The sequence below is a fragment of the Aphelocoma coerulescens genome, chromosome 6 (genome assembly GCF_041296385.1).
Source record: "Aphelocoma coerulescens isolate FSJ_1873_10779 chromosome 6, UR_Acoe_1.0, whole genome shotgun sequence".
In the NCBI taxonomy this organism is placed as follows: Eukaryota; Metazoa; Chordata; class Aves; order Passeriformes; family Corvidae; genus Aphelocoma; species Aphelocoma coerulescens.
The window spans coordinates 28645339-28663802 of record NC_091020.1 but is presented as its reverse complement, the minus strand read 5'-3'; the positions used below and the strand labels follow the sequence as shown (position 1 = coordinate 28663802).

General features: G+C 41.0%; 1 protein-coding gene across 3 annotated transcripts; it reads right to left on the bottom strand.

Moving 5' to 3' along the window:
• Window positions 1-132: 132 nt before the first annotated feature.
• PLEKHS1 (pleckstrin homology domain containing S1) lies at window positions 133-17936 on the bottom strand. 3 transcript variants are annotated; one of them, XM_069020056.1, is made up of 16 exons: window positions 17799-17936; window positions 16691-16991; window positions 16087-16212; window positions 15579-15670; window positions 15381-15487; window positions 13887-14021; window positions 12610-12685; window positions 11837-11944; window positions 11071-11166; window positions 7874-7987; window positions 6779-6894; window positions 5366-5572; window positions 5039-5140; window positions 4515-4650; window positions 3644-3735; window positions 133-1982 (listed from the first exon to the last, which is right to left on the bottom strand). In XM_069020056.1, the coding sequence occupies exons 3-15, from the start codon at window positions 16115-16117 to the stop codon at window positions 3667-3669; spliced, it is 1389 nt and encodes a 462-aa protein (XP_068876157.1). In that variant the 5' UTR covers window positions 16118-16212; window positions 16691-16991; window positions 17799-17936; the 3' UTR covers window positions 133-1982; window positions 3644-3666. The 3 variants fall into 3 exon arrangements, with proteins under 3 accessions (XP_068876157.1, XP_068876155.1, XP_068876158.1); XM_069020054.1 differs by lacking the exon at window positions 16691-16991; XM_069020057.1 differs by lacking the exon at window positions 16691-16991 and having other exon boundaries at window positions 15579-15640.
• Between the last annotated feature and the right edge of the window lie 528 nt (window positions 17937-18464).

The following is an 18464-nucleotide window of genomic DNA, read 5'->3' as shown; positions in this document are numbered from 1 at the left end:
TCACTCTCCTTCATTGCAGTTGCTCCTCTTTGCATCCCTTTGCAGAAATTCCAGCCATGCTGAAGTATGTCTGGCTGTTATTTAGATATCCCTATTAAATACATAGGTATTTATTTAGATATCCCTCTAATCTCCCGGGTTGGAGGGACTCTGATAAGCAAGACACTACATTACACAGAGCTCCTCTCTGGCTCAGTTCAGGGTGGAGACTGCACTTACGAGACTGCACTTATACTTTCCTGGCTGGACTTGTTCTCCTGCAGGACTTGTGCTCTCTTTATCAGTTTATGACTCCAACCCCGGTTCTCGGGAGTGTTGCCCTTGAGAGGAAGTGTGGGGGTTGTGTGGTCTGGTTTGTGCTTTCTGTTCAATGGGCTTTTTATTTTTCTTAACTTCAATGACCTCACACCAACATGGAGACTTCCCTTACCATCACTTTCTCTCTCTTCCAGGACTTGCTTTTCTCCTGGGCAATTGCCATCTTCCTGCTGAGGGGCTAGAAAGAGGATGATTCATGTTTGGGAATTCAAGGGGAAGTACTTGCCGCTGCTAATGAGCGAGTGCAGCACAGGAATGTGCCACAAATTAACAGCCAGGGAAACAACCTAAATCTTTATTTAAGTGTAGCTTTTTTTAAAAGGGCTATTTGGTGACTCAGCTGCAGATTACTGGAAAGTTACAGGTAATCTCTGCAGGACAAGGAGGGGCCATGTTAGGAGAAAATGAAGTGTTTTTCAGCATACAATGTGTTGTAAAGTGTTAACACATTTATTAATCATATGTGAGCAGACAACTTCACACACTCTACCAGAATTTACAGTACCCATGTAATTTTTATATTGTATGTCTGTAAGTGTTATGAATCAGCCAATATGTGACATTAATTATCTGCATTTAGCATTGTGCAAACTGGCATAATGATCAATTATGGAGTAACAGATCTGTAACTGTTTACTGAAGTACAGAAGTAATCCCCCAGTTTTCTAAAATATTCTGGAATTATTCTGTACACGCTATATCTAACCAAATCCCGTTTTTGTCCAAAAGTAACATTCTTCCATGGCTGAGAGGTGCAGCATGCAGTACTCAACATCTGCTTCAGCAGCAGGTTCCATGGAGGTGGCTCTTCTCCCACCACCCTGCGAGATCTTCTTCACTAATTCACCTCTTTTGAGAAATGTTTCTCTATGAAGTGCTAGGAAATTGCTTCATGGCTTTGAATTTCTTTTTGGTGAAATTACTTGAACTTCAATTTCTCATCTCCTTTGTTCATCCATAACTGGAAACACAAGGTATTTGTCTCACAGTTAAGTGCCATATGATCATTTTCAGGAACTGTTTGAAAAAATGATGGAAGAATGCAGGGTGTTTGGTCTAAGAAAAAGAGAAGGGAGAACAGGTAGAAAAAATACCTTCCATAATGAAGATCTGTCTGGAGACAGTGGCAATCCAAATATTCCCTATGCCCACTGAAAACAGGGCAAGAAAAAATTGCGTTAATTTTCTGAAAAAAATTTCTAGGATAAATACTAGAAAAGAAATTCCTAATTTTACAGAGAGATGAGTCTTGGAACAACATAGGAAAATTTGGACTTTCCTTTTCCAAAGTTCAGAAGAAGAGTTGAGGCAAGCCTTGGCCAGGAAAGGCTGAGGACAACGTCCTCAGTAGATGCTCTTGAAGTAGGTGATCTGTGATTTTAGGATTCAGGCCATGAGGACTGTCCTTGCAGACTGACAGAGTTACAGGGCTGGAAGAAGCCCTGTATAGTGACAGCCATCCACCCCATCCCTCAGGAGCTCCTTAGGCAGAAATGGATTTGCTGTGCTCAAAGCAGCTGTGCAGAGCAAAGGAGTCCCATAGCAGCTTTGGAAAAGAGCTCCCAAGAAATGTGTTTCTTCCATTTTCAGCCTCTGTAGTTCCAGAACTGGGAGTTTCCTCTGTATTTATGCAGAATTCAGCACAAACAGGCCTTTGAACACCACTGAAACAGAAAAATCAAAATGTGCTCCTTTCCCACCTTGAGAAACAAGCATGTCCCAAACACTCTTACCTCAAAAGCAGAAGAGACAGGCTGTGGAAACATTCAGTCTGGAAATTAATCTCTTGAACAGGAGCTGAGTTTGAACAGACTATATAAATATTTGTGTTTGCCTGTTTTGAGTTACTTGATGTTGTTTTCATCTTCAGCTGAATAAAATTTTATAACGATTTTTTAAAAAGTCCAGCACATTTGTCAAATTTACTACTGCAGTAAAAGGCACCAATGCTGATTTTTAGTGAGTTTAGTTCCTTACTGTAGTAGCCAACTTAGCCTTATTCAATTGGAAGCTGGACAAACACCTCCTTTGAGCCAAATCCACCTTAATCAAAGCTTATATAAATCTCTTAATATGAGTAATCCTGTGCCTACTAAACCCAGTAGTTATTTTGGTTCTATCTGGCAAGACAAAACGATCAGTACTCAAACCCCATGATTCTGTTTGTTGCCACATCTCTGTATATTGACACTATGTATTTTATGGCAATATGTGTGTGTAAAAAATCCCCACACAAAGTGTCCATGCTCATGCAGGGCACAGGTATGTGCTCTGCCACATCACACCATGGTGCTGTGAGCAACAAAGGCCACTCTAGGACAGGACAAAGCTCCCTTTTGGCATCCACTGAAGCAGCCCTTAAGGCAGTTTCATATCAATCTGCTTTTGGTGTGATGTCAGCTGAAAATCGGTCATGTTTCTATGGCAGCAATGCAAGGAAACCATATCCACAAATAAATATTTACAGGAAATATCCTTGTTTGGGAAAAAAATATGCACTTGCTCTGGAAATGCTGCTGCACCAGTGACATCCCTGTGGTAGTACTTGGTAGATCAAAACACTCTCAGTGAACTCTGTCTGCATTGGGATGAAAGCACATGCTTTCAGATACATCATTTCTCCCTGTGGTTTTCCCACTGTCACAGAGAAGGCCACCCCTTCTCTCTCTCAAATCCATTCATTCCTTTTCACTTTGGGCTTATTTTGGACATCTGTGAACCCAAAGGTGCCCCAGACACACTCCTTTTCTCCAACCAGCTCTCCTGTCCTCCCTTGGATGTATTTTTGTGGCTGTAACTTAAGAGGGGCACAACACAAAAGGAGGCCCCACTGAACCACTACACAACATTTTATTTACCACTCTTCCCTCCAACACTGCAGCTCTCAGCTTGCTTGTAACTTTCTGTAGCTAAGGGGAATGCAGGGAAAATATGGCTTTAGTCCAAATGCTGGTTGTTTGCCCACCCTTAACTGATTACAAGTTCAGTATAAATCAGTGTAACTCAGTGTAAAGGAGTGAGCAGAAGCATGAACCAGTGCTTTTTGCTGAAATGCAAAGTATACACAGCGCAAAGGTCACATAAATTATCTGACCCTCATTTTCTTCCATGTAACAGAAATACATGCCAACATTAAATATAAGCCAAATACATGCCATTCACGCCACAAAATAAGTTATTAAGACATAAAATGAAATCTACATTCTCCATTCTTTGTACTCCAGCAACAAAAGATGTCTGGCAGCTCAAGAAGATGAAGATTATCTCTCTACACCATATATCAGCTTCTCCTCCCCAATCTTTTCCACTGAGTTTTGGCACTTACTTAATCACTGAGGTCTTTTTTTTTCAGGAACATGAGCAGCCTTTAGCATGGAAGATATCTGAATGTGGAATCCTACATACAGTAAGTTTCACCTTAAAAAAGAAAAAAATAGGGACATTTTTATAGCTTGTTATATCTGATCAACACTTGTGCAACTATCTGACTTGTATTTGAACTAGATAAATAAAAATTCCCCATTAAGAGAGATGAGTAGTTTTTTTCCTTGCTGAGACTAGCTTTCCTTTCTTTAGATGGCAACAGCATCTCGTGACCTCAACCTTCTCAGCAGAATTCAAATATGAATGTGTTTGGATATGGGTCATGAACCTGGATACTGAAATGTGAGTTCAGAAACACATGTAATAGGTCACAGTGGGGTTAAAGAACATCTTAGAAATCTCCCACTCTCTTCAAAAAACACAGTCTCACACAAAGAGATGTGTAGTGTTTGATAAGCAATGGGAGGTAGGCATCCAGGGCTCTGCCCTCAATACCCAAAACCACTATAAACAACTAGACATCCACTGAAGGCAATGGTTTATTTATAAATTTGCAATTTATATGCATTAGCCAAAAAATAAAAATCACAAGTAACTCTAGTTTATGGTTGCCCAGTCAAATCTCTTGGGGTTGCTCAACCTCTTTTAGATCAAGTCCTCAAACACTGCAGTGCTGACCTTGCATTCCCCACATAGCTCAGGATTACGAGATGCCCCATCAGAATGATGCTGAGGAGCTGTTTGGTTCTGGAGTTATTCATGCCAAACTTAGACCAGAGTAAACTGGTTTGAACTGAGCCTCTTGAAATGCAAACAGGAAATTGCTTTCTCATTTGGCTCGAGACATTTGAGCCAAGGTTAGTCAAGCTTACCTCCTTTCTTGCAGACCTGCTGATGAAGAAGTAAGCCTCCTCCACACCCTGGGGCTGCAGATCATTCACAGCCACCACGTGGTCTCCGTGGTTAAACAAACACCCCAGTCTGTGAGGACCAGTCCACTGTGAAACGCTGTGGAGGGCAGACAGTAAAGGAAACATAGAGGATATCCAGTCACTGCAGTGGCTGGACAGGACTGCAGTTATGGGGCTGCCCTCTGGAAACGACACACGTGTTCAATGACTTCCTAACTTTTTAAATCTGGTTCTGGCTGAAACCATCACTAATTATTACACAGCATGCTGGATTCTGTAGAGACCTTTACAACAGCAGTTGAAATACGAACTCAAGTACACAAAGAATCTGAGACAGCAGAAGGAATCACTGAAGTACCAACAAGCCCTGCCCCTGCCCTGTTCTGTCCTTCCAGAACTGCACGTGAGTGTCCATAGTTGTACATTTCTGTGCCTGTCACTTATAACCCATCTCTCAGGCACTGTCACAAGACATCCAGACTTACCATATTCGTCCTGCTGCTTCAGTAAGTTTTAGGTAATTGTTAATATCAGCCAGGGGTACAAAAATATCCAATTTCTGCAGCTGCATCTCATCTGTAACTTGACTGTGAGAGAAAAACATCAGAGACCACAGAATCATAGAACAGCTCAAACTGGAAGGGACCCATAAGGATTATTGAGTCTAACTCCCTGCTCCTTGCAGACTCCCTAAAACTGAATGCTATGAGTAAGAGCATCATCCAGATGCCTCTGGAATGCTGACAGGCTTGGCAAGCTGAAACCCATGAACATGTCTGTCTTCTCTGCAACCAGCTGGAGAAGACACTTACCTGAGCAGTATAGACAGGTGAACCACTGAGAGGGGTAATGAGTTTTGCCTTCTCTGAAGGGTTGGCTGCAGGCTGGTGCTGCCTTCTGGGAATTTTGTGTCTCTGTTTGCTTCCAAGTCTCTTGGACATGCACTGTTCTGGCATTTGGGAGGGGATGGGAGCCCATCACATCTGCACGTGAGCTGGCATCTCTCATCCAGCAGCTTACTGAAGAGAAATGATGATAAAAAATTTAGGGGGTTGACAATTCCAGGCACTCTTGCTGTGTTTGAAGCTGGATCAAGCAGCCATCAGTAAAGCAAAGAATAACAAGTTCTTGTAGAATATCCAGTGGACAAAATAAAATTGAAGTAAAATAAACAGCCCTTCTAAAAATGGATCATAAATCTCAAAATAAACATTTTCAGTATGTAAAAACTACTTATTAAGCCTGAAAACATTCCAGCTAACACCACGCCTTGACAAAGAAACTGAGTACAGATTGTTGGCCTTGTCTGTACTGGATTCTGCAGGGATGTAAAGCTGTCCCCTGGGAGATGTGATAACTCAGAAGTACTTGAACTCCTTTTAGTTTTATTTGATAAGCCTTTTATTGCCTGGAGCTGAGTCCCCATCATGCCCCAAACAAGACTGGGGTTAGTAGCAAAAGCTGCTCTTGGTTTATTTTAACTCAGATGGTATAACCTTGTGAGGTTTTTGTAGTAACTCCCTCTGGGGGAGTCCCAAAGGCACAGATGAGCTTGAATTAATCTATTGGGACAAGCTGGTTAGTGGGTCTGCATTTCCAGTAGCCTCTCTCCATGTGGCCTATGATCTGACACCTACAGACAGTCAGATCTTAGGCCTTTCTTTGGGACGTGGCAAACACTGTACCTTCAAAATACACAGCAACAGAGCTGTTCTTTGGATGGGAAAATGAAGTGAGAATGTGACCTAACTCACACAACTTCTTAATGGAAAGGTTGGGAGCTAATGCCCCATCTCTACTTTTCTTTTTCAACCTCTAGATAATGCTGCCTGATCTGGGAGTATCTGTCTGAAAGGTTGTTGGAGTTTGGCTGCAGTGACTCAGTAAAGTGGTGAGCTGTTCTATCATAAAAACCCAGAAAATGTATGAGTCAACAAAAAGTGCTGCATCCTATAGTCAGAGCCTGTATATAGTCAGAGCCTGTATAGTCAGAGCCTGTACAAGTGCAGGAGTCTGCAATGTGAGCTTAAATTTCATGTTAATGAGTTTGAATTTGACTCCAGTGTTCCCATGAGTGCTGAACTTTGTGAACCAAGACCCAACAAGGACTCATTCAAACAAGATGCAGCCTCTAGACCTTGTTATGCAAATACCAGAGATGTCAGCTTTATCTCTATTGCTCTGTCACTTTTAATTTGCAAAACCTTAATGAAGTTGTTACTTACAGTGATTTCATTGACATATAAATGTTCTCCTTTACTGGAGTGTTCTGCACTGGCTTCTCTTGCACAGGGACATCAGACTCAGCTGTAGGGTCAGGTTTTGACACTTCAGTAGTGCACTGTCAGAAATACATAACAGTATAAGACATTAATGTCATTGCCCTGCCTACAGAAGAACCCCCCCACTAATTTCCTTATTTTGTTCAGTGCTCATGCTGTTTAAACACATTGGCTAATACAGCCTGGCTTTCCTCAAATCAGTCAATTCCCAGGAACTGGGAGCCAGAAAAGTGCTTGAAACTTAAAAGTTAATGCTGGAATTATTGGCACTGCCAGACTAGGGTGTGAGAAGCCATATTCTAGAGTGCTACCAGAAAAAAATTGTTGCCTTTTAATTTAAGCAGGCTGTAAAAGGAGACTTGTTCTTTGGGTATGCTTAACTTGGAGTACTTAGATTATATGACCAAATCACACTGTTAATGTCCTTCAGTCAGATGTACATCCTGTGACTTCTGCAGAAAACTGACCACTTATCTTCTCCTGACCACTGATTTCATGGGAAGCCTAGAGAAATTAGCCTCCCAAATTGGGTGTCAAAATTTGTATAAAATTACCAGCATGATTTCTCCTGCTGCCTTGTTTCACAGTGAAATGTGGATACCAAAATGTACCGCAGTGTTTTAACAGAACTGCTTTAATGCAGCTTACTGGTGCTTCAACAGAATTACATTTCAAAATACATAAAACTAATGTATTGTTACATTCTCTAAATGAAGTTTTCACGTTCAGAAGAAAAAACCAACCCTATCCTATTATACAACAGGCAAAAGCCATTTACAATGAAAGTCAATTTGGGGAATTTCACCGAAATCAGCAATGTTTTTGTCAAAATGCCACTTTGCACCAGAAAGATCCTTTGAGTGAATCTAGTGTGTTTTTTCTTGTATAAATGAAAGCTCTATTACCTAATGCTTTATCTTTGTATTCCTTTGCAAGGTACAAGTGGTTCCTCCTACCAGTTCCTCTTTGGCTCATAAAATGCCTCTTGTGCCCTTGGAGCTGTTAACAAACCATTAGAACTCACAGCTGATAAACTACCTTTGCTAAAACGCTGCTGGGAGTTTGGTAATAATCTTCTTCATCCTCTTTGATGTTTTCCTCTGGATCTGACAACAGCAGATTTTCCTCACTTCTTCCCAGAATTTTTTCCTTCTGAAAGAACGGGTTTGTATTTAACAGGCTCAGTTATACAGATTAACATGCACTTTTCCATTTATGTGGAGAAGTAATAGAATCAGCAAATATTCACAAAAAACATGGGAAGATACAGTTCTTCTTGAAGTGAGATATGCTCAGAGCCAGCTTATTTTAGAAACAAGGTTTCTATATCTGTGCTCCTGCCTGTATTTTTGAAATTCAGTGCACACAGACAAAAACCAGACACTGGTATTAGTACTTCTCATAGATGGATTGGTGGTAACCAGGCTGTTGCCATTGCTTGCATGATCACAACCTGTTATTTTGATTAAAAATCAAGTGTTTTAAACACTTTTTTGTACGAATCTGCATGAATTTAGGGTCACTTGTGTGGAAAAGTTTTTCTCTTTGCATTCAGTTCTGAAGCCCTTACATTAGGAAGAAAATCTGTAGGAAATATAGGGGTGAATTTGGATATATTTGTCCTTTTTAAGCAGCTTTTAACTGCTATCAAGTAAAGAATGAATTTGGGATTCCTGTGACTAATGAGACATTTATTTTCTCTTACTTCTCTGTGAGCAAAAAGATACTCCAGAAGACTGGAGATCTGACATAGAATCCTCTGTGTCCTGAGTGATATTCTGCCTTCATAAATACCTGAAACATTTAGTCTGAGGCAATTTGGTAAGTCAAGGAGAAATTAATCCCTCCACCAAGTTTACCTTTTCAAGTTGCAAAGAGAAATTATTTATTTTTATGTCTCCTTGTTGACTTCACTACAGTGAAGAGTATGGTAATTAGTATTTAGCTGCCTCCCAGTTCAATTCTCTGTGCCATGTTTGTGATGTGTTTTTTATCTCTACACTTACATCCTTGGTTTCCATGGTGATTGTTTTAATAATTGCTAAATATGCCACGAATATATTACTGTTTTCAAGGTAAAGTAAATTAAACTAATTACTTTCTTACACATAACAAGAAGAAACTGGCAATGAATATTAATTAAGGATGATTACTGTATTTTTTTTTCCTTGTTGGTATAAATGGCATTAAAATCAACTCATGCCATGGGAGTCAGAACAAACTTCAAGTGTCTGTTGAACCATAATATTGGATTTACATCCAATTTTATATCCATTTACATTGGAGAGAAAGTAGACTATGGAGAAAATTGGCTGTAGCACAAGATGGAAATGACACCTGGAGAACAATTGAGTCACTGATACCCATAAGCTCCTTAAGGAAATGTAGGTGTTGCCCTTAGACAGAGGAAGCTCTTTCAAAAAACCGGGTGTGTGGCAGGTCCCAACAAGGGTGCTTTGCTGCCTGCAATACAGTAATGCCCAGCACAGGGTTATGCAAGTCAGGGCTCCTCATTTTGATGTATTTCAGATCTTGAAAGCTGTGTATCAAAATAGCTGATACTGAATTGCTGAGTCAGATGAGGTTTGGTAGCTCCAGAAGATGGGTTGAAAAGGAGCCAGGTCCCCAGATCCCTCCAGAGTCTCTGCCAGCATGACTACACTCACTGACATGGAGAATCCTGTTTGCATGAGTGACAACTACTTAACAAAGTGTTTTCAAGGTCTGGGCCTGGGTGAGGGAACCACGGATAAAAAGCAGAACAGATCAGAAGCTTGAAATGGGGAGTCACACTGCTAAAAGGAAGTAAATACCAGGGATTAGTTAGAAAGTCAGTTGTCTAGATGTCACTGAGCAGAGAATAGGTCCAGAGATGTTAGCAGATGTTAAGCTTATGAGGCAAGAGAAATATTTTTATCGAGTGAACAAACATTGTTGTTTCTTGTTCTCTGTACAGCAAGGTTATTTATTTTCACACATGCCGAAGCAGAAACATGAGCTTTGTGCTATTCCCTCTGCTTCAGGCTAAAAAGCTAAAATCCAAATTCCTTATCTTTTAACCCTCGTGGTCAGTCTGTCCCAGCCTGAACAGCTGCATGTAATACCTGCTCTCTGAGGCATCGTAAGTATGAGAAGAATTAATGAATAAGACAGAAAAGGTATGCACAAGGAAGAGACACAAAGAAATTCTTGACATACATCCAGAGCAGGACTGGTTAAATTCAGACCAAGAGTTAACTCAGTGCATTTCAGAGCTCAGACTCACAATTCAATTACTGCAGCTTTATAAAGTACTGTGCATCAGCTGAGCTATGCTGACTGCCTGTGGCATTGCAATGTAGTTTCAACTATTCACTTCTTTCCACTAAATTTAGCTGTATTATCTCATAGCTGCTCTCAGCCTATATACAAGGATGGTGATTGCAGCATGTGATTTACCACCCTGCTAGCTGTGATAGCAGAACAGATTCTTTGTCCTGTATCTCAGCCACTCCAGGTCATAGGTCAGTGCATAAACTGTCAATAAAGATAGGTTTAAGCTTCAGAGTGGTGTGGTAGAGCCTTGGTTGTGCCTTCTGTCCTCTTGACTCTGCTGCAAAGGCAGCAATCCACGGCAGAGGAAAACTGCTGCAGGCATTAGTTCAGGGAACACAGGTCAGAACACTTAGCCAGTAATACATGATAACATTCATCTTTTTATCTTTCCAAATCACTCCTGCTAGATATGGAAGTGAAATTACTTGAAGACATATTAATGCTGACAGAAGGTCAGTGCTGAGATGTGCCTCAATTTAACAAGCTCTTGTTCTGTAATTTAGTTACATTGACTCGATTGCTACTGGCAAAGGCTGAAGAAATAAACCATTTAGGAACAACTGTGGCACAGCTGAGAAATGTGCAGGGAGGGACAAATCCTCAATCAGTGCAACTGGGGGGCTTTCTCATCAAGTTTGTAAGAGCTGCCACAAGTAGCAGTTGCTGCATAGAAACTGAGGACCTGACTCCAAAAACCCCAAACAAACACAGGTATTTCAAGCAAGTTTCTGGAAGATTATTTTTAGTGGTAAACAAGAAAACAGACTAAATATTTAGGAAACTTTCATAGTGGAAATCAACTCAGTGTGCTGGGAAAGTAGGTGGATAATCTATAGTCACAGACACCCAGGTGAGATAAAAGCCAATATTCACTTCTGCAGATGGAACAAGGCAGGAGCTGTTTGATTTGTTCTGCTCACCAGGCTTGGCAAAACTCCTCTTGGTGAGTCACACTGAGCCTGATGAGGGCCAGGATCCGAGTAAGGCCTGTTCTTGTCTTCTGAGGAACCATTCTCCTGTATACAAAGAAAAGAGATTGACTCCTCATAAAGGTACACTGGAGGTGCTTCACCCACGTTCATTTTCCTCTCGCTGGGCCATTTGCACAGAGCTTTGTGACTACAGAAACCCAGCAATTTCTTGGCTGCTATTTCACCCTGCTACCTGCACTGCAATTGCTGTGGGATGGCAGCAATGCTTTCCCTCCTTTCTATTTAAATATTGAGGGGAAAGTCTGTAAGGCACAGAGGAATTGGATCTGAGCTCTCCTCTAAGCTTTACAGCCTAAAAAGAGAGAGATAAAGTAAAGCACAATCACACATCAGGAGGAATGTGGCTAGCAGCTGCCAAAACAATCATCACATGCCTCTGCCAGGGCATGTCAAAGCAAATCTTCAGGAGTTTACCTAATGCCCACTAATATTTGCCAATCAGTTGAGACAACCAGTGAGTATTTTCTCTCATGTGCCTTTACTTATATGCAGACTTGCCTCAAAAGTATTTCCCTTGTGGGGTCTGTGGTGTTACCATCCAGCTGCTACTCAGGAGCCCCACCAGAACAGACCACCCAGGTACCCACTGCAGAAACTCTGAACAACTTTTGATGGAAAAGAGCAACTATACAAATGAAATTTCACAGTCATGCCTAGGCAGAGACTTGTTATTAAGGATGGTTAATCTGTTTACCTTCTGGTAGCTTTGCCTGTCCGGAAAGCTGGTCGTTTCTATAGAATTCAAGAACAGTGGCAAAGAGGAGGGCCGGCTTCTGACTTCTGGATTTGGAAGATCTTGGTTCTAGAAGTAAGGGAACAGCAGTCTAAGTAAACAGGGCACCTGTTGGGTGTGGGCTAAAATGTACCAATGCACCCCACTAGAGCAAATTTTACTTCTAATGGCTCAGAGGCGTTGTCTACATGGCATTTTTCAGGCAGACATAAATTTGCCCTGCTTGCACTTTGAGCTGTCTGGAAGCTGCAGGGATGTGAATACTTAGTGCTGAGTCTAAACTGGTGGGCCTGGCTGGCTGACAAGGTGCAGAAACTTGGGCCTGAGCTTGAACTACTTCCAGGGCTTCCAGCTGGTTCATAACTTTGACAGACTGATGTAAAACAATGTGTAAATGTAACCAAAATGCACCCACTAAGTATAACACACAAGTTTTCATTCTGATGCGTCAAAGGTGCAGTTCATTGCAGCATAATATCAATCATCCCCTCACTTCCATTTGGCTTACTCTTCAAAGATATTCCTTCAATGTAAAATCAATCCCAGTGCAGAAAGACGGTGCAATGCCTGCTTGATGCATAAAGCCAGGGTACAGGATTTATAAGAAAATTAATTTCTGAATAACCAAGGTCAGAGGCAACTTGCAAGGCAAAAATCAGGAAAATTCCTTTGCACAGTTTTCTAATGAAGATAGAAACATCTTTTTTCTAAAATCAAGTATAGTAACATGTCACCTGAGGGCAGCATCCACCTCTTTTGTCCTCCCTGCAGATGGAAGATATCAGAGTGACCCAGTCGTCTGTTTCCTGCCTGTAGGTTGGAACAATGGGAATGAAAATTTACTGACAGGTAACACAAGGGCAATCCGTTTGCCTATCCACTTCTTCCTAAGGGGCCCAAAACAAAATTCCCAAGATGAGTGGGAAAACTCTGCACCTTCCTTTCAGGAAAGAGTTCTCAGCAGGTCATGGCCAGATGGCAAAGTCTGACTCAGAGAGCTAACAAGGCTTGGGAATGCACTTGGGCCATCAGGATGAGAAACAAGCCATGAAAGGATGGTTGAAGCTGTTTTTCATGCTTGCAGTGGATTTAGTCGGATTCATTCTGGAATGCTTTCCACTGAGTGTGGGCTGTGAGAGCCGCGCCCTGGGGGAAGGCGTTGGGTGGCACGCTCAAGTAGCACTCAGGTATGTGTTTTTCTTCTGTGCTTATCAGAATTTCACACATCAGCTGCTCTTCTGCAAAAAGGCAAAAAATCCCCTGACACGCTTGTGACTGGGAAACTGAAGAGGAGACACTGGGAACCAGCAGCACAGCAGCACAAACATCCTCCCTCACCTAAATGAGCTCTGGCTGATCACATCCACAGAAACAGTTTCTGGACTCAATTCCAGCCTGAAAAAGCACCACCCTGCTGCACCAAAGCCCCCAGTCTGTACGTTTGGGATCTGTTTTCCTTCAGGAGAGTTTTTGTCTTCAATCTGCTTCCTTTGATTAATAACCTACTTTGCAGGCAATATTATTCCCTGGGGTTTACCCATAAGAAGCCAAAGCTTTTCCAACCCCCAGGAGCTGCTGGGAGAGAAGGCAAAGGTCTTTGCTCTTCCTTGACCCCTAACCAGCACAGTTTGAAATGGCACTGCCATGCTGAGGTACTGCCACTGCCATCCCCACTCCCAGGCCTGTGCTCCCACTGCTTTCACATGTTGGATGCTGTAACAGGGTGGCTGCAGGGAAGGTGAGCTCACCTGCCTGAACCAGCAAAAAATTAACCCAGCCATGAGCAAGAGGGGGGCAGGGGGCAGGAAATGACATAGAAAAGAGCTGTTTTCCATTGTATCAGCCAGTTGAATCACCTCAGCCCAGGGCTGTGCCATCAGTAGCTGAGACACAAGAAGGGAAGGAAGCGGCTGTGAAGGAGCAGGACCCTGGCTTGGGGCAGCAGCACCTTAGTGCTACATTAGTTTAACAGCACTGTCACACTGCTTTTTGCACATCTTGCTATGCCCACCTGCTGTTCCCGATGAGGTAGTAACATCTGTTTCCAGTGCTGATGGACATCACCTGCTCGGGAAGGCATTTAAACATCTTCCTCACTGTTTCCATAATTTCAGCATTACTTATGCCAACTTCAACACTCATGATTCTGTGAAGAAAACCATATGAAACATCCTATATCACTCTACAGAGTTACATACAAATAGACACACATATGTATGTGTGTATGTCCATATTTTACTCTAAGCACAGCCTAATATGATGACATCTGCAAGGGAAAAGTTAAACATTTTTCCACAGAAAAAAAAGTGCTCAAGAAAATAATTGCACACATTCAAAGAGGTGGTCTTTCAGTGAAGAAAACCTCCAGGCAAAAATATAAAATTAACTTTTGCAAAGTGTCCAGACAATGAATCCTCATTTCTGGAAAAAGGGGCCGTTGGTTTAATTCAGAATCTTGAAAAGAAGCGATAGTAAGAAAAATTTCTTGTGGAAGTTTTTTAACCACTATAAAACAATAGATTTGATTTGAAACTAATTGTATATTAATAGTGTTTTAATGGAGGGGAAGAAGAACAGAAGTGCTCTTAATGGATACTTGAAGCACTTGAAGTACTACTTCCATTAACTTCCAAGAAGCCAAATTAATAAAAATAATAACAACAATAATTATGGTAATAATGTAACCACAGACCACTGAGCAAGCTGCAGTATTTTTGAAAGCTCCACAGTGTAAATCCTTTTAATGGAAGAAGCACAACAGCAATGTGGTGGGTGACCTCCAAGCCTAACAATTCCAGGAGCCTGGAGCATTAACGTCTAGATCTGACAGGTAAAATCTTTACATTTCCCAGTACATTTTCTGTTTCCCTTGCAAGTATCTCATACCACCTGTGACATGGTAAAGGGTGCCAGTACAAAGCCCGAGACACCCAGTCTTGCTGCAGTAGCACTGTGCTGACAGGAATGAAATGACCAACCCCAACGAGCCAAGCAGAGCAATTTCATGGCAGAGTAAGAGGGAGAGAGCAACCAGAATCAGCCCAAGGGGGGGTTATGTGAAAGTCAGGAGACCTTTGCACAAACCTGCAAAGCACTTTGTGCAGCTGTAAGCTGGGAAAGGGTGCATGCCACAGCTGAGAGTGGTTTAGCCGTCCTTATTCGCATGTGAATGAATGCACAGCACTGTCCTCACAGGGGGTAAAATGTGTTCCACTACAGGAACACAGCCTGCGGGATCATGGAGCCAAGCAAGGTACCTCGTTTGCAGATACATCACAACAATCACTCACACTAAAGTAAATTACAATAAAGCAAGTCAGGATTTTCACTTCAACATACATCACAGTTGCACCCAAAGCCTACAAATCCCCAGGGACACTTCTCTGGACTTTGCTGGGTTTGAATCAAACTTCAGTCAGGAACAAGTGCCTGTACAATCAGTGGCCATTGGAGAGTGCTGATACATGATTTAAAATAAAAGAGATGATGCATTGCAGTTACATACTGATCAACAGCTATGGAGCCTTTTACATGTTGGCCTTTTAGATACTTCAGGATGTAATTCCCCTTCCTGGATTTGGACAGGACAAAAAGACGCCTTTTCCAGGAATTCTGCCAAAGAGAAAGCAATTTGTCTCTCATTAAAATTCAGGAGAACAGAAATGAGGGATTGCTGAAATATGACTAATCTATGCTAGTATACCTGTGAGCTGAAAAGCTGAAGAGGTGGTGATTTGATGAAGAATCCGTGCTTGCAGACATCACCTTCAGGGCAAAATGTATTTTGAATTGTGACTAATCAAAGAGAAATGAACAGCACCATTACTTAACTTGCTGCCAAATAATCTCTTAAAAAAGATCAATTTCCAGTTCAGGAAATTGTTGCTTAACACTGTTTTTTTGTGCTTAAATAGCCATAAGACAAACACAAATCAAGGCTATAAAATATGGAGACAGGCACTGCTTCCCTGATGTTAATGTTGACAACTGGCCCAAATTGTAAACTAATGGTAGTGAAAATGTAGGGGCTCAGAAGGTATCATGAGCTGCTGTCTTATTTGACTGATCTTACTTAACTTTTAGGGTCTGGTCTTATTTATCTTCATAATTAGTGATCTGAAATGCACCCCAATGAAATTCATAGGTGGCATTCAATCAGCTAAGGATAACAACTTTACTACTAAAAAATTTTAGCACAAGAAATTTTGTACCTGCAGAATTTCTTTTGCTTGTAGAAGCCATCCTGATTGTTTCTTCCACCCAGATAACAAAAATGTTGAAGCTAATTCCTTTCAGTTTGCTTGCTGCTGAGCAGCATTTCACTGCACACACAATTGCTGTTGAGAAAATAACAAAAATCTTACAACTGTTAATTTTCATACTGATTATCAAAATACATAAAATAGCCATAATAACTATTAATTTAAATATATTTTAAAATAATTTTATAGCATATTAAAATACACACTATAGTTGTTATTTTATAATACGATCATAAAATTACAAATAACAAATATTACCCATTTTTATAGGCCAAAAAGATGATTTGCCTAGAAGTGAGAGCTGCCAAAAGAACTTCATTTTGCCCTTTCTTCTGCACTAGTCACACCTGTAACCTAGGAATACTGCAACCATGTATGTTTCTGACACTGCTTTGCCAGTATGATCAGTCCTGTACAAAATCAGCATAACTTGGCCTAAAGAGTTTAAAATACCTGTAGAAAATACAGTTAAAATTCTATGACAATTTTAATAATTTGCAAGTCTGTAATATTCTTAATACAATGCCTTTTCAGAAGTTTCCCTTTGCCTTACCTCAAAACTCTCATTCCCTGCAAAATCAGATCTTGGCTGGAAGTTGTTTGTTACCTGCGAGGAGGTTACACAGACCCTCTTGTGCCACCTGAAGCCACAGAGCCTCTCCCGGGAAAATCTGAAGGATTAAAAGTGCTGTTCTCTGGTTCTTTGCTGAGAACCCTGGCTGGAGTGAGAGCTTCAAGGGCTTTCCTTTGTTTGTGTTTCTTCAGTGATTTACTCCATGGTGACAAAAGTAAACATGGCACAGTGAGGAGTGGGGTGGTCAGAAACGGGGCGGGTTACACACGGAATTTTACCCCTGAAACACAAAGCTATAGGATTTCATTCCTCCTGCTCCAGGCTGTAAGTGGGAATGACCTACTGCAAACTTAGGTTCATCAGAGGTTTCTGAACAACATTTCTGTCTGTATTTTTTTTTGAGGTTTTTATGGAAACCATCGCAATTTTTGCCTTTTGGGGAAGAAAGATTTGTTGTACAAATGCTGTGATAAACTGTTACAAAATTTGCTTCCAGAGTTTTCATCTGTTGCCTACCAAAAAAATAAAAGGAGAAAAAAGCAATTTCCAAACCTAAAAATGACTGCACACAAAGCCAATATTAGGGGCACACACCTGGGGTTGCAAGGAAAGGCAACGTATTATTCTGTTCAATGTGACTGACAGAGTCACCTCAACCTGCAAACGATGCAATTACTACAAAACAATGTTCCAAGAGCCTATGACAGGAGAAAAGTCTCTTCTGGATGTGAGTAAAAGTCAAGATTTGCACGTGGGAAGACAAATACCCATGAGATTAGCTGTGCTTTCTCACTCTGCCTTTTGGGAAAAAGTTTTTATTGGTTACATTTAATTGTCTTTTCAACAGAAAGCAACATTGTAAATAGGTTATGTCTAATTCAAAATTGAAAATGCCAAATTCGTGATTATACTCCCTCAGATTTTTGTATGCCAGGCATTAAGGGATTTGATTGCTTCAAACCTTTTGAAATGCAATGAGACACTTCAGTCAAAACGCAAATAAAATGTTTCAAATCTTTAAGATGTAAGCTACTATGAAACCTCAAAAATTTCCAAGATAAAGAAAACAAACTATGTTAATACTTACAAACAGAATGTCTTCATGGTGAAGAAGGTTTTAGAGAAATATACCTTCAAGTAAATCCAGATTCCCTGTATTGCCTCCTTCAGCAAACACAATGTGGCCTTGAGTTGCATTGTGACTGCCTTCTTATAGTCCATGGATAAATACAAACATCCTGAAATATGACCCACAAGGAAATTCCTGTTTCTGCATGGGAAGCAAACTAAAGACTGCTCTGGAAAGGGGAAATCCAGAAGATTAATATTCACTCAGAAGCAATGAAAAATATGCACATTTGAGGCAGTGATAAATGTCTCCTATACAGGGAAAAAAGCCTGGAGACAGCGTGTTTTTGTTGGTCCAGGTCTCTGTACTGTCCCTCCATTTCCTGAGCTTTTTCTAAAGCATAATATCCACCCATGACTGTAAGATAAAGCAACATAAAGAACCCTAAAAGATCATAAAACAGATTTAAACAGCATTTAGTTAAACATACAATGGTGAAGCAGGATTTCTTATGCTGTCTATGCCATGACAAGGTAATTTCAGTGTCTGTCTTGGCTGTAAGTGAATTTTGGGGATCCTCTCCAGAAACATTCAGTGTATTATTAATGATAGTGGCTTTACACACTAAACCATCTGGCTAATCTTGCTGATGGCAAGGGAATTGCTTTCCAATAGAAAATAGTT